Source organism: Patella vulgata, chromosome 2 (assembly GCF_932274485.2).
Source record: "Patella vulgata chromosome 2, xgPatVulg1.2, whole genome shotgun sequence".
NCBI classification, from domain to species: Eukaryota; Metazoa; Mollusca; class Gastropoda; family Patellidae; genus Patella; species Patella vulgata.
In genome coordinates, this window is record NC_065880.2 from 16,002,059 (window position 1) to 16,016,445 (window position 14,387).

Consider the following 14,387-nt stretch of genomic DNA (forward strand, 5'->3'; position numbering starts at 1 on the left):
TTAAACTATTAAAACTGCTTTATTATAGTACATTGTATAATTTCTATTTTTAAATGAAATTGGTCACTTATTAACCGAGTGCGATTAGGTAGTTTTAATCGATACACGATGGAAATTCTCGGGCTTTCGTGTCGGCGGTCTTCGGTCGTAAATAGGTGCGCCGTGTGAAGTTTTACGTGGCCGATCTTGTGAACTGTCCTTATTAATATGCTGCACTTATAACTAACCTTTGATCAATGCAGGTGACGCGATATCTGACCGAAATTGAAAATAAAAAAATATAAGCTTTACTCAGTTTTGGTGGCATGCGCATTTAAGGTTATTCACGATTGTCAAGTTGTTTTCGACCACACCCATTAATTTATGTCACCGACACTAGATGGAGCGACAGTGTATTTACCTGAATGACTCAGGTGTGCTGGGATTAATTTGATATTAGCCTGCTTTATCCTTTATTCTGTGGATTCAATAATTTTTGCTGTCATGTCGGCTGGTTACGTTTCAGTAACGAAATCATCTCAGTTTAATGAGTTTGATAATGATCAAGTTGATAATATACAGTTTTATAGACCTAAAGAAGGTGGACCTTTCAGGTTTAAAAACACCTATAACAACCTCCGTGAGAAGCCATGGTTTCTTTTCGTAGCTGTTGGCTTAGCCATTCTGTTTTTAGTCATCGTTATTTCAGTTATTGCTGTATCCGTCCATGGAAGTCCACCAGCCCCTAAAGTACCACAGTATGATAAATATATGTCAAAGGAAAATGGTATGTTTTAAAGGACTTTTCAAGTTCTATATTAACATGTAAACAATGTAATATGCTATGTATTATACACACCTGCATAGTAAATACACGACAATGGTGAAGCATACAATACAAATAAACAGATGCATTGGCACTAACAAAGAACAAGATTTATATATTCCCAAAAATTACGAAAATATATTTATAAGCCCCAACAAATAGTGATGTTTTTAAACATCATTATTTGTAATTTGGCCTTAAATGTTTATTTTTAAGCATTTTATGAATATGAAGGTTGTGAGGTTGTGTCCTATGCAGTTGTTATATATAGTGTTCATTAGATTTGTGCACATGACCTATATTGTATCATTAGGTGACTTTTGCAGGATATTGTGGGCAGGGCAATGTGTCCCATATTTAGTTTCTCCAAGTTTACAATTTTTCCATATCGGAACGTGACACCTCGTGGGTTTTCTCTGGGTCCTCAGGTTTTCTCCCACTGATAAATACCCATACGAGGAAGCAAATTATTGGAATAATATTGAACCATGTGTTAGTCCCAAAGTAACATAGATTGTGTCTAGTGGGTGTTAAACCCCATGGTGGAAGTTCCCATACTTCTAACATAACCAATCTTATTGTTGGTAATGATAATCGCACTGTATCAAGGACAAGTACCGGTACACAAGTCCATCCTCCAATTGCATCCATCTCTAATCATTGCTCTCCTTTACAGAAATGGTAATAACATTAATATGTTTCTGTTTAGAAAAGCACATCATAATATCACAAAACATAAATAACACATACAATAGCAGCTTCAAAGAACAATAAACTACCATACAAGCCTTAACATAACAAAAGGCTAACTTAAAGGTACATTATGTAAGATTTTAGATAAAGAGGTGGACAATTTTGTTGTAATAGTTCAAAAATTAATTGGGGGTTGGATGGCCGAATGGTTAGCACATTATCATAAGGCCTGTCATTCAGTCAACTGGCGTGGTTTTGAATCCCCGGTTGTACGTGACAAGGAGTGGGGTTGCCTGTCCAACCTTGTGGGTTTTCCCCGGGTCCTCCGGTTTTCTCCCACTGCTAAAGACCTCTACGCGCAAGCGTATTATTGAAATAAAATTAAACCATATGTTAAGTCCCGAAATGACCTAGTTTTGTCGAGTGGACGTTAAACCCCATTTCTCTCTCTCTCTCTCTCTCTCTCTCTCTCAAAAATAGATCTTAAAAAATGGATATTTTGAAAATTTCATTCAAATTACTTTATTCTGAGGAAAGCTATGAGTGTTGGAAGATGTAGCTTAGATCATTTATTAACTTAACAAATTGTGAATTTTTTTATGATATAATGATACTATTGCTATTTAAGTCCAGATATTTTTCTCTTATTCAGGACTACAGTTTTATCCAATCCCCATGGATGAAACCGTGTTGATTAAATTCCGACCAATGATCTACAATAGCTATAGACATTACTATAGTTTCTTAAATGGATATTTATCTGGTGAGTAAATATGAAGAATATTACAATGTTGTGCAAACAAATTCAAATAGCCAAAAACTATTAGGCTTACACAAGAGCTGGTACATGTACTAATGTAGGATCCTTGATGGATTTGCGAGGCATGTTGGTCTGGACCTAATTATCTACCAGTACTAAAGTTTGTTAATGATACATTATGGGAGATTAGATAAAGAGCTGGCAGTTCTCACTATAATAGTTAAAAACTAGACAATATAAAGGGAATTTGCTGAAAATTTCAGTCAAATTGATCCACTCTAAACCCGGGAATCTAGCGATTGAATTATCAGTCTAGCCTCGATCATCATTACTAAAGTTGGTACGATAAAAACAAAGTCTTGATTATCCATTTCATGATTAAATCATGAATGAAAGTTGAGCAAATGGGTTCCTAATCCAGTAAATATCACTGGCTAGCGTTGGCATCAAGAGTTGATTATATGGTCTGGATCAGTTATTTAATGTCTAATTAAAGATACATTATGGGAGATTTTAATAGAGAGTTGGCCATTCTTGCTATAACAGTTCAAAAATAGATGATGAAAGAAGTTATCACCATTGTAGTTTTTGACCAGAAATAGGAGTCGACTCTCTCTTCACCATCTCCGAGAATGGCCGATCGTTTGATTGACAGGCGTCAACTCCACCTACATAATCTCGATTATCAAGTAACATTTTCAATGGCTGTGGTACCGTTAGCCTATTCGATTTCAGACGGGGTTGCAATTCAATTTGTATCACATTTATTTTTACTACAAATTAAAAATAAGACTTTTAAAGGATCTAAATCGCTAATATTTTGGACCTAAAAATTGACACAAATGGGTCGCAGCGGATATAATAATGTAATATGAATGTATATAAACTGTTTTACATTCAATCGTGTCCGTTTTACTGTGAATTGTCATCTGTTATGTTCGGCGAAATACGCCAGAAATCTCAACCGCAGATCAGTTTCTAGCGTCTGGTTATTCCAGTCAACGCCGATATTATTTATTGCGCATGCTCTCCAAATAAGAATATGATATCACCGTTTGACATGCCTTGTGGAATATGTCTAGCCTCATTCTTTGAGCACCTTGTTACAAATGGCGCTGAAACGCATTATGGTACACGATTCATGTACCAATGCTAAAATGTTTATTTTGTCTTAAATATTGGATATCAGAAGCTCATCTTTTCCAGGTAAGATCACAACACCAATGCTGATTTAAATTGCAAAAAAATTCGTGTTTTCAATGTCGAAGATTTTGGATGATATTGAGTTACGGACTTAACTACTTTAATATATAGATAAGAAGCAAAAGTTTGAAAGGAATGGACCAAATCAATGAGGCATAATTATAGCCGACTTCTTGTTAGCCTGCGTGTACTCTTCTTGTACTGTAACTGGTAGGCCTACGTAACTCCTGAAGCAGACAAATATAGGAAACAGTGATCCAATGGGGCTGCAATTCAACTGGGGTGGTGTTAGCTGCGATGTTTATCAATTTCCATAGTTTTTCTGTAAACGCAAGTGACAAAAGAGCGTATAATACCGACATCCAAACTCTCATTTTAACCACAACTAAACATAATATCAAGGCCGTATATATTGAACTTTCAATCAAATTGACTGACATGCGTCCTCGATCAACAGCGGCCTCGCTTCGTACACTCTATCATTTAGTCTTGATCTAAAATTTCCGGGAGTATGACGTCAACGTAACGGTTAATCTCAGCTTACGATGCCATTTAAAAATTTAATCAATCAATGAAATCCTGTTTAAATCCTGTTTAAATCCAAGCCATCCGTAGGTCTACAGAGTTGATTTTGTGCTTGTTGTGTAAATAAAGATTTAATTTATAATTTCTATGACATCTGAAGCCTAAATAAAGACTTGCAATATTCAGATTTAGCTCTTGCATAATGTGTTTAATAATTTAAATAGCATTTCAGGCCTAAAGAAAGACCTGCAATAGACAGATTTAGCTCTTACATAATGTATTTAATATATCTTTATTTAATAACTAGATAATATCACACAGAAACATAGTCTGGATCAGGAAATCCCAATTTTTAACCAATTTCTGCTCAAATTAATCCATGTTTTCCCATTTTAGTTTTTGAGTTAAATCTTAATCAATGTAAACATATATCAGAGCTTTGTGGAGAATGTCTTTTAATTATCAATTTCTTTAACCAGATTACCATGTAATGCACCAAATTAATAACTCTGTGTATACTAGATGTAGCAAAGATTATGCACCGGGGGATAAAGTGTGTCGATTTACCCTTGCTGATCTGGGTGATCAGTGTACGACTCATAAAGAATATGGCTACCATGCAGGCAATCCCTGTATACTTTTTGTCCTGAAAATGGTAAGTATAATGATGTGAATGTTGAAATTGAAGCAATCTGATTAAAATACAGATCTATATTTCATTTCGTTTTTTTATACTTTCGATGGCCTACACTAGATGAAGATCTGACAACTTGTACTCGAAGGTTGCATCATGTGTCAACCGAGCGGCTTTTGACCCTGTGACGTGAGATATTGATTAATCAATCAGCATTGACATTTCTAGTGGTTTACCCACAATTCTGTGCATGGCATGCCAAGAAGTCGCCGTAACAGACCGTTTCATTGGCATATCCCTCACTTCAACCAAATTGCTGGTAATAAAACAATTCTTCCAGATCCATACTGTAGTATTATTAAAGACAAGTGAAACAAAATTTTGAACTATAAAAAACGAAATGAAATAGGATGTGTTATTTAATCAGATTTGAGAAAGTTTATGTCTATGAGATAGAAAAATTATATTATTTTCATATTTAAAACTTGGAAAACTGAAGGGTTTTTTTTTTTTCAAAATTGATGTCAAACCTTGTAATTGATGTTTGTTGTCCGGCAACTCTTAGTTTAACATTGTCGAAAAATAACCATTTAATAACCAAGCTATAGAATTTGTAATATTTTGAATGTATTTTTAGCCAGCTCATGTGAAACCTGAACCATTTACAAAAGATGAAGTAAAGTTTACTCTGGGTGATAGATGGTCACCAGATCATATTGGTATATCTTGTGAAGGAACAGTAAGTATGGAGTAGGGTCGCCTGTCCAACCTCGTGGGTTTTCTCCAGGTCCTCCAGTTTCCTCCCACTGCTAAAGACCCCTACGCACAAGCGAATTATTGAAATAAAATTAAAACCATATGTTAGTCCCGAAATGACCTAGTTTGTGGATGTTAAACCCCATTTCTCTCTCTCTCTCTTTCTTTAATAAGTTTGGAAGCCGCAGTGACTCGAGTAAGAAGTTGGCTCACAAACCTAGAGGTCCTGTATTGACCTTTATCAGGATTTTTCGGTGTGGTTCGCCCTGTTCAAAGCACAACATCTAGTTGTTTGGATTCGATGGAAAACTGAGGTCCCATGTACACATTGGCATGCATGTTGTAGTGCTGCTGTCTGGGCAGAATTTCAGTCATAGCACACTGTATGGTGTATGCCTGTCTTCATTAGATCAGTCAAGGCAGAACAGTAGGACGTTAAAGCCCATTCCATTTCATTTCATAAGTTCTTATACACAAAAAATGGTATTTATCACAAAGAGATCAAAGACATGTTTCTAAAGAAAACTAAAATATTTTCAGACTACCCTACACCTTGTCACGTACAAGCGGGGAATCAAAACCACGCTACTTGACTCAATGACGGACCTTATGATGCAACGTGCACACATTAATCATTCGGCCACCCAATCCCCCTAGATCATGAAAGGTCAATCGTATTTAAATCTGTTGAAAATATCCCGCAACCGATGGCATCAAGAGTTGATTATGGTCTTGGTGTGTTAAATAATGTCTAATTAATAATTTATATAACATTTAAGGCCTAAAGAAAGACCTGCTATTGAATAATGCCTTTTTAAGGGCTTTGATAATTAAGCTTTCATATGTATTACATATGAAAGCTTATTGTTTCTGTTAAGATTATTATTATTATTATTATTTTTTTTTTTTTTGTGTTTTTCCTGCAATTCTTATATCTCAGAATCTAACCGTGGGATCTTTCTGAAACTTTGACATACCCTCCCCCAAGAATGGGTGGTGGCTTTGGAATAGGTATGTTTTCAAAACGTTTTACACATCCAAAATCACCGAATTTTACGAACGAATGCATTTGACCTACATTGCTGTAACTTTGTGACTTTTTGACCTATTTTACTAAAAAAAAATTCTTTGAGTACCTTGAATCATTTACTTCAAATCCTCTATTTGGGATTTTCGAATTTCAAAAATTTGTCGCTGTGATTTCGAACCGGAAGTTAAAATCAACTTGACAACTTCTTTAATAGTTGCACGATTTTCATGAAATTCAGTATATAAGTAGATTTTACCGATACAACTTGAAAAATGTCATTAGAAATTTTCTGTATTATCTCCCCTTGATGAAATTAAGGATCAAAGTTTTAAAAAAAATCAACGAAATATAGGTCCTATTGCCTTGAAATTGTATTTCTTTACTAGTTACGACACTACTGATTCGTACACAAAAAATGGAGTTTGTAGCCCAAACCGGAAGTGCCACCATCTTGAAATGTGAAATATCGCTAAGGCTTTTTTGATATTTTACTTACAGACAAGGGGATTATATTTTCCAAATCCCTGAAGGAAAGCCCATAAAATGTAGGCAGTAGAGTTTTGATTTAGGTCAACTGATGGACGCCATTTTGAATTGAAAATGAAAAATAGTGAAAAATCCACATTAATGGGCTTGAAAACATACACAATAGCCTGGATCATGGTCAAGTGTTCGGTATTTGAATATTTCAAAAATTCGAATTTCTCCTTTGATGTTTTCCGTGCCGACAAGGTTGTTTTCGAGTTTAGCTGGTTTTGAATTCGCGCATGCGCTACACAGGAACCAACGGTACCATGAGTACTAAATTCCGGCGAGCAACTTTTCACGTTGGTACCTAGGTACCCTGAAAATTTCAAGGTGATACCTGCATTCGTTCAAGTTGTTTGTACTAGTCACCTGCCTTTCGTCATTTTTTTTCTAAGTCAATTTACGGCTTCCATGAGGAGAAAAAAGTGGAATTTCGCCGTGACACCAGCACCGATTGTCCGAAAACCATGAAATTAGGACACAATACGCCCATTACCACCCCGGACTCTGTGCTTTACCCCCATTTTGATACCATTAAAAAAAAAAGAGTTTTAGCAAAAAAAAAGATTTTCGGAATTTAATATTGGTTTTAACCCTGTAATACCCAGACATGATATAAGCTTACATATTATTATAATCCCTATGAAATATTTTAATTATTTACTGCTATAATATGAATTATCACTTATTCCCAGTTAAATAAATATCGGTCACCGGGTGCAGCTGTACAACTTCAAGGACCCTGGCCTCAAGTGCATGGGACCAACTCTACATTTTCTGAAATGTCAATAAAAGCCCTGGAATGATTTCATTTAAAAAAAATAATCAGAAAGTAAATCTATTTTTATTTATATGCTATTTGCTGCCAGAAAATATATTTTGTTACTAGTCTAATTCAAATTTAAAAATAAACAATATTTTTTCTGAAAATCAATGTCGAAATTTAGTGTATCATATATGATACAATGAGTCTGAGGCATATTTTATTGATATATAGAAATTAATGCAGTGTTCTCATTATGTGTTAAAAGAGTGCCAGAAATGTCTCGAAATTCAGCCATTTGTGTATTTAGTATATCAAGTATATGCATGTATTACAAAGCTCTGATTTGTGTGATTTGTGTACACCCCGCTCCCCCCCTCCCCTCCTACTCGTGTCACTATCATGTACATATCAATTCTGCTGCCAACCCACCCACGCGAACATGACTAAATTATGAAACATTGTCTAGTCGTTTGTATGTTACGACAAAACGAGGCCAGCGTGGCTCATTTGTGCAGAACGGAAGGCCTTGCAAGGATTAGTGTCTAGTCGTTCGGATGGTACGAAAACCCGAGGTCAAAGTGGTTCCTCGTTGGCAGTGGTGAAGTATGGAAGGCCTAGCAAGGATCTGTGTCTAGTCGTTTCGATGGGACGAAAAACGCCTGTCCCCTCGTCCATGGTACAAGGATTAGTGCCTAGTCGCTTGGATGGTATGAAAAACAGAGGTCCACGTTCTCTCCCTTTGTCCGTGGTTCTTGACCGAAGGCCCGACAACTAACTTTGCGTGCAGTTTTTTGGGTAGGACGAAAAATCAAAATCCTGTGTGCATATTGGCGTGCACGAAAAATAACCCTTGGAATTTTATGCACCCACCCCACCCTCGAACAACGCTTAACATAACATTTTGTTTTCACTACCTACATTGTAAAATTGGTTTGATTTCAGTAGTCAAATGACTACAAAAAGGTTACTGGCCTATGTATAGCTCTCTTAATTTACACATAAACTGACCTAAAACTGCACTGCACATATAATAAACCAATTCCCATTGAAATAAAGGTGAAGCCGTACCGCATAATTATATGATTTGATGAAACCCAACTGCTACCTGAAGTTTCTCGCCTATCAAAGTTATAATATCCGCCGGTGTCATGGCGGCTCGCACATTATAAGAATCATTGCTTTGAAAATGTAGAACGCATTAACACAAAGAAAAACTGATCGGTATCTTCACTATAATTTGTGATAGAATTACTTATTTAAAAAAACCTGAATGATGTAAAAATAAAAGATGTTAGGATATAGAACGTTAAATACTGTGTGATTCAACACGGCGACCGAGGGGTTTAATATGATATAAGTACGAAATACATGTACATGTAGTACCAAATGGTTTATATGTATGAGAGTCAAGGTTTGGACTAAATGTCTTGGGGAAGTAGGAGGCGACTAGTATGTGCCTCTCTTTAGTAGACCGATGTGAGATTGCCCATTGTATTAACTGGACGGGTAGGCCTATTCACCTTCAGTTATGTGTCAATGTCAAATAAGCGGCTTCTTATCAACACGGTCGGCTCTGGGCCGGTTTAATTCTACGTATCTCTCGTAGCTGAGAGAAAAAAGATTTTTTAGCCGAGAGAATATCTTCCGTCAAAGTGGTTGTTGATTCATAGATTCTAATAATCCCTTTTGCAGTTTATATGAAAGCTTTGATATCTGCTATGCAGATCTAGTTATTATTTTTTTCTGTACTATTTTTCAGACAGATACAGACAGAGACTTGATTGGCAGTAAATACATTGGGGATATTGACCCTATTCAATACTTCCCAAAAGAAGGTTTCCCTACCTACTTCTACCGAAACTTGAATGGAGCTACAGATTTCCTCCATCCATTAGTTATGATTAAGTTCAACACCTTACCTGATTTTCATTACATACAGGTAACCTGTAGAGCCTGGATTAAAAATATAGATATTGATCAAACTGATGATTATTCTACTACATTTGCTGTATATAAGCACTAAAATTGGTGTCTTAACTAAAACTCTTTAAACGTTTAGGTACCAAAATTTGCAAATAATATTTAACAAATTTCTTCTTATGGTGACATCATAATGTTGTGCAGGATTTTTACTTCTAAGCTATTACATATCAAATATTAGCTATTGTAATTTTTCAACTGAGGTAAAAATTTTAGGAGTGGATAATTTGGTACCTAATGGATAAAATACATAAAAACTCTTCTCCACAAAGTCGATAATTAAAAACTTGTTTTAGTCATTAGAATGACTGAACACTTTATACAAACAGTTAATGATGCTTCACTCATTTGGAATTCTTATGAATGTATTATTGTGAATGGGGTAGGCAAGAATTTCTTCACAATTTTATTGCATATTTTAGATTTTGGACAAACGGACATGTTTTGCACAAACAATACTAGAATGATTGGTGAGTACCATTCAAGATGATTAGGGTATAAAATGATGGCTTCCATAATTTCCTTACCAGGTAATTTATGCGGGTGTGGGCTAACAAGGTCTATGTCACAGATTTGTTCAGAGCTCCTGTCTTATTTGTCAGTCTTGCCTGTGAATCATTTTACATGCCATAGAATTTGATATTTCAAAGAATCTAACCTCAATGCACAATAAACCCAGAATTAATCACTATATCTATTAAAAATATCTCCATTAATAAAACATACAAATTATGGAGAGGTCTATTCTATAGGGAAAGTGGAAAAATCAATCTAGCATGGAACATCTCCTCAGATATTGTGCTTTATTCTTTACTTTTATAAAGAGGTTACTGTGTAGGGCCTAGTACACTGTAGGCCTACTATGGATATGGACATTCCAGTTATTGTAGATAAACAGATATCATATCTATTTGTAATCACTTTTGTAAATTAATAATTTGAATATACATGTATCTGATTAATAACCCCCAGTCATTTTATGTTGTACAATTAGGGACGGATACTAAAAATATAGGCAAAGGTGTGTCGATAAATGTTGCTACAGGCTAGAGCAATCGATAAAGGGATTTACCTCTCTGACGGTTCGGAATGTTTTTACCTTTACAATGCAATTTTTTAGTCCTGGTCAATTTAATTTTATGTTAAATTTTTCAACTCCAGTAGTTTAATGATCATTTAGGCAGACTACACTAGAGCCGATTGCTGTGGAGTAGGAAGGGGGAATTTTAATGTTTTGTTTTTTAAGATGCATTTACTTTACAAAATACTGTTTCTTCTTTGAGCGGCATTTAGCAATTGGCATACGTAATAAATACAAAAACTTAATATGGAACACAATTACTATTTTAATTAAAGTGACGTTTTGTTGAGGGTTCATCATTTGCTTGAAAACGTTGAGAGTACCCACAACAAAACGTTGCATTGATTAAAATACCGTTTTTTCGGGCATACATATCATAAGAGAGCTTCGGGCATATTTTCGGGCGTGCAGTGGACAAGAAAATGACGAGAAAATACTTTTCGGGCAGTGTGGATCTCATAGAAATAAGTTAGTTATATTTTTTCTCTTAAACGTTAATAGAAAAAAAAGGTTGAATTTTTCATTGCCCGAAAATAAATTTGGGGGGGGGGGGCAAATTCCCCCCCCCTGCCCCCCCCGGCTCCTACGCCTATGATTGTGTTGCATATTATGTTTTTGTGTTTATTATATTACAGTTTTTCGACTTTGTCTTATAGTTTTGATTGTTTATTTCACCATCAGCTAAGCTCAAGATGTGGAGATGGAGTTTCATTCTCCTCAACACCTGAAAACAACCCCCTGGATTTATATGTGCATGAAATGAATTTATTAATGTGTTTATCGTTATTATGTAATCAAATATTCGATAATATATGCAACTTTTAATAATATTCTCTATATTTATATACAATATTTTACATATGTATTAAAAATTAGTATTTGTGTTATTTCTTTTTATGAATTGATTATTTTTCTGTTCTCCGAAATCACCCTTCAATTTTATAAATAATTATATGGATATAAATCAAACTAAACTGTGCCTTTATTGGAATGTTTTCCATAATATTTAACCTTAAAAACACAAATTTGAATTCAATATTAGTCCATTTCAATCAATTTTCCAATAAAGTTTCACGTTTTAGTTCCCCAAAGTGGCAAATTCAACACCAGTGCCACTTGTCACTAGAAATCAAATAAAAGGAATGTGGTAGTAAAAAAAACTTTCTTATATGTATATATAAACTAAGTAATGCAGATTTTGATTTATATCTGTTTAAAAGGCTGTACTTAAAATAAATATGCATTAATCTATCTTAATTTTGACATAAAGTTGTGTGACTTGACAGCGCCTCTGTTCTGGAGATTGTTTTAATGCATATTTTCCTCATACATAAATTTATATTTCTGGTTTAATGTTATTTACATTGTTTATAATTAGAAATTTTCTTATTTTGTAAAGATTCATATTGAGGAATTACTTCTTCATTTTTAAGGACAGCTGACATAGTTCTACTTCTTTTAAACAAAAAGATGTTGTGGTTGTATCTTGTTGTGACTGTGTCTGGTCTGGTTGTAATATGTTTCAGACTAGAGGTATCAAAACTTGCTCGGGTTTTCACACAACTCATAAGATGCCTATGACAAGGCAATAATTTGTTCAGTCTGGCCTCATACAGAGTTATTACCCTGTCACCAAGCTAAGACCATTTTCTATCTTTAATAAAAAATCATTTGTAACTGTAACATTGAGTTCTTGACATCCTTAAATGCAAGAATCTGACGACTTTGCTGGCGGTGGGCATGTTTGTTGCCTCCACCAACCTATATTGGATTGTACATAGAACACCATAACATTTGATTTTAATCATTTTTGATTGTTGAAAAATAGTTTTGATTTTATTACATATGGTGTAATGTGAATAATTTGAGAAATTGCATTTGTTTCATTCTAGAAATATATTTTCTTTAAAAAAACTTTTTAAAAGATAAATCATGCATTTGTACACTGAAAAATTGTACATCAAATTGTTGCTGCCAATTCATTCATTATAAGATAATTTTTTTTTTCCTATTCCTATAGATATTATTAAATTTCCGTTGTGTCTAGAATACACTTTTAAGAATTTTAATTGATTAGTTTAGTTCCCAGGCTTTGCTAGTGTGTTATATAGATTTGATTTTGAGTAGAATGTTTCTTCATGTTAAAATATTACTTCTCTCAACACCCATAAAACCCAATGATCGTTAATTGTCAATTTAATCATTAAATAATGCACCAAATATAAAATAAAAAGCATCATTAAAACTCCTGTAAAAAAAAAATAGTAATGAATTTATTTTAAGATTTTAAATATTTGGTTTCTTAGTGCGAACAAATGAATATATAGATTTACTTATAGTAGAAATGTTTTGGCTACTCATGAGTCATACTATGCTACTTTAATTGTCACAAATAATATATGATAACTGAAATATTAGATTTTTATCTCTGGAATTTATATGGAAAGATTTGATTAAAATATTTGTCTGGTTTCTTATATTCAAACTTTGAGATTCTCATCTGAATTGGTATACATGTAAATATAAATGGTATCTTGTTGTATATTTGTTACTTCTATTTTATTCTGTATATTATTAACACTATTGTTTACTGTTATTTATTTTTGCCATATTGCTCTACTTTAAGAATAGTTTTTAAAATCTGTGAAGTGATCAATTATTTTAAATCTGAATGAAGTTACATCATAAACCCCTCCTAGAAAGTTATTAGCCAACTAACATTGTTTTGCTTTCATTGTGCTTTTATAGAGCTTGGCTTTTTTGATAAAATATTTTTAACAATAATTTTCTTATCTTATATGTATCGAAAATGTACAAACCTTGGTCATTTTGTTTAGTTTGATGGGCAATGACCCCCAGTTTTCTTCTGTGCAATATCAGTATTCTAAAGACTGATCACTATGTGCATTACATGTGTATTCCCCACCATATCGCATTACATATGAAATAACCTCAGCACTAATTCATCACATAACGGTTAATGTACACCATGGTTATCTTATAGCCCGTTCAGACGCTTAAGTTGAACTGGTTTAAAAACCCAGGGGATCGTTAAACCAGTTTAACTTAAGCGTCTGAACGCAAATGTGGGGCAAATAAACCAGTTTAAAAACCCCTCCTCGCGACCTGTCTTTTTATTTTAAACTGGTTCATCTTAGCCGTCTGAACGGGTTGGCTTAAAAACCCCAGCTCCAGCTTGCTTCGAGCATGCGCAGTACGCAGTTAGTTACATTCCTGTGAAAATATTGGGGTCAGACAGTGCCAATGTTATCGAAAGTGTGTGAGAACCGAATAAAGAATATGAAGCTACCCATGCACAGTTAACTCTAACCTCCGACCGAAGAGGTCAGAATAGTTAAACTGGTTTGGCTTATAGTACGTGTGAATGCAACACGATGCTGTCTTAAAAAACCCAGCGATTATGAACTGGTTTAAAAATAAGCGTCTGAACGGGCTATTAGGATCAGTTTTTGTGTCAAAGTAATTTGAGGGCATAGTTTTGATTGGGGTGCTCAATGTCAAGTCCGGAATAAATTTACCTTTGATTGGGGTGCCCAATGGCAAGTCCTGAACAATTTACCTTTGGTTGGGGCATACTGTATGGCAAGTCTGAAACAATCTGAATT

At 34.4% G+C, this 14,387-nt stretch overlaps 1 protein-coding gene across 1 annotated transcript; it reads left to right on the forward strand.

Annotated features, from left to right (window-relative positions):
* The first annotated feature begins 372 nt into the window (after nt 1-372).
* On the forward strand, nt 373-13,545 carry LOC126810847 (sodium/potassium-transporting ATPase subunit beta). The gene is made up of 5 exons (XM_050536157.2): nt 373-766; nt 2,151-2,261; nt 4,466-4,641; nt 5,258-5,359; nt 9,460-13,545. Exons 1-5 carry the CDS (start codon nt 484-486, stop codon nt 9,721-9,723), a joined length of 936 nt encoding a protein of 311 aa, XP_050392114.2. The 5' UTR covers nt 373-483; the 3' UTR covers nt 9,724-13,545.
* The last annotated feature ends 842 nt before the right edge of the window (nt 13,546-14,387 follow it).

What these genes read in the sequence shown, in the direction of transcription:
- LOC126810847 (XM_050536157.2), top strand. Translation starts at nt 484, where the DNA reads ATGTCGGCTGGTTACGTTTCAGTAACGAAATCATCTCAGTTTAATGAG. An exon ending in TACTTTTTGTCCTGAAAATG is followed by an intron (nt 4,642 to 5,257) that starts GTAAGTATAATG and finishes ATGTATTTTTAG; the next exon opens with CCAGCTCATGTGAAACCTGA. An exon ending in GTATATCTTGTGAAGGAACA is followed by an intron (nt 5,360 to 9,459) that starts GTAAGTATGGAG and finishes ACTATTTTTCAG; the next exon opens with ACAGATACAGACAGAGACTT.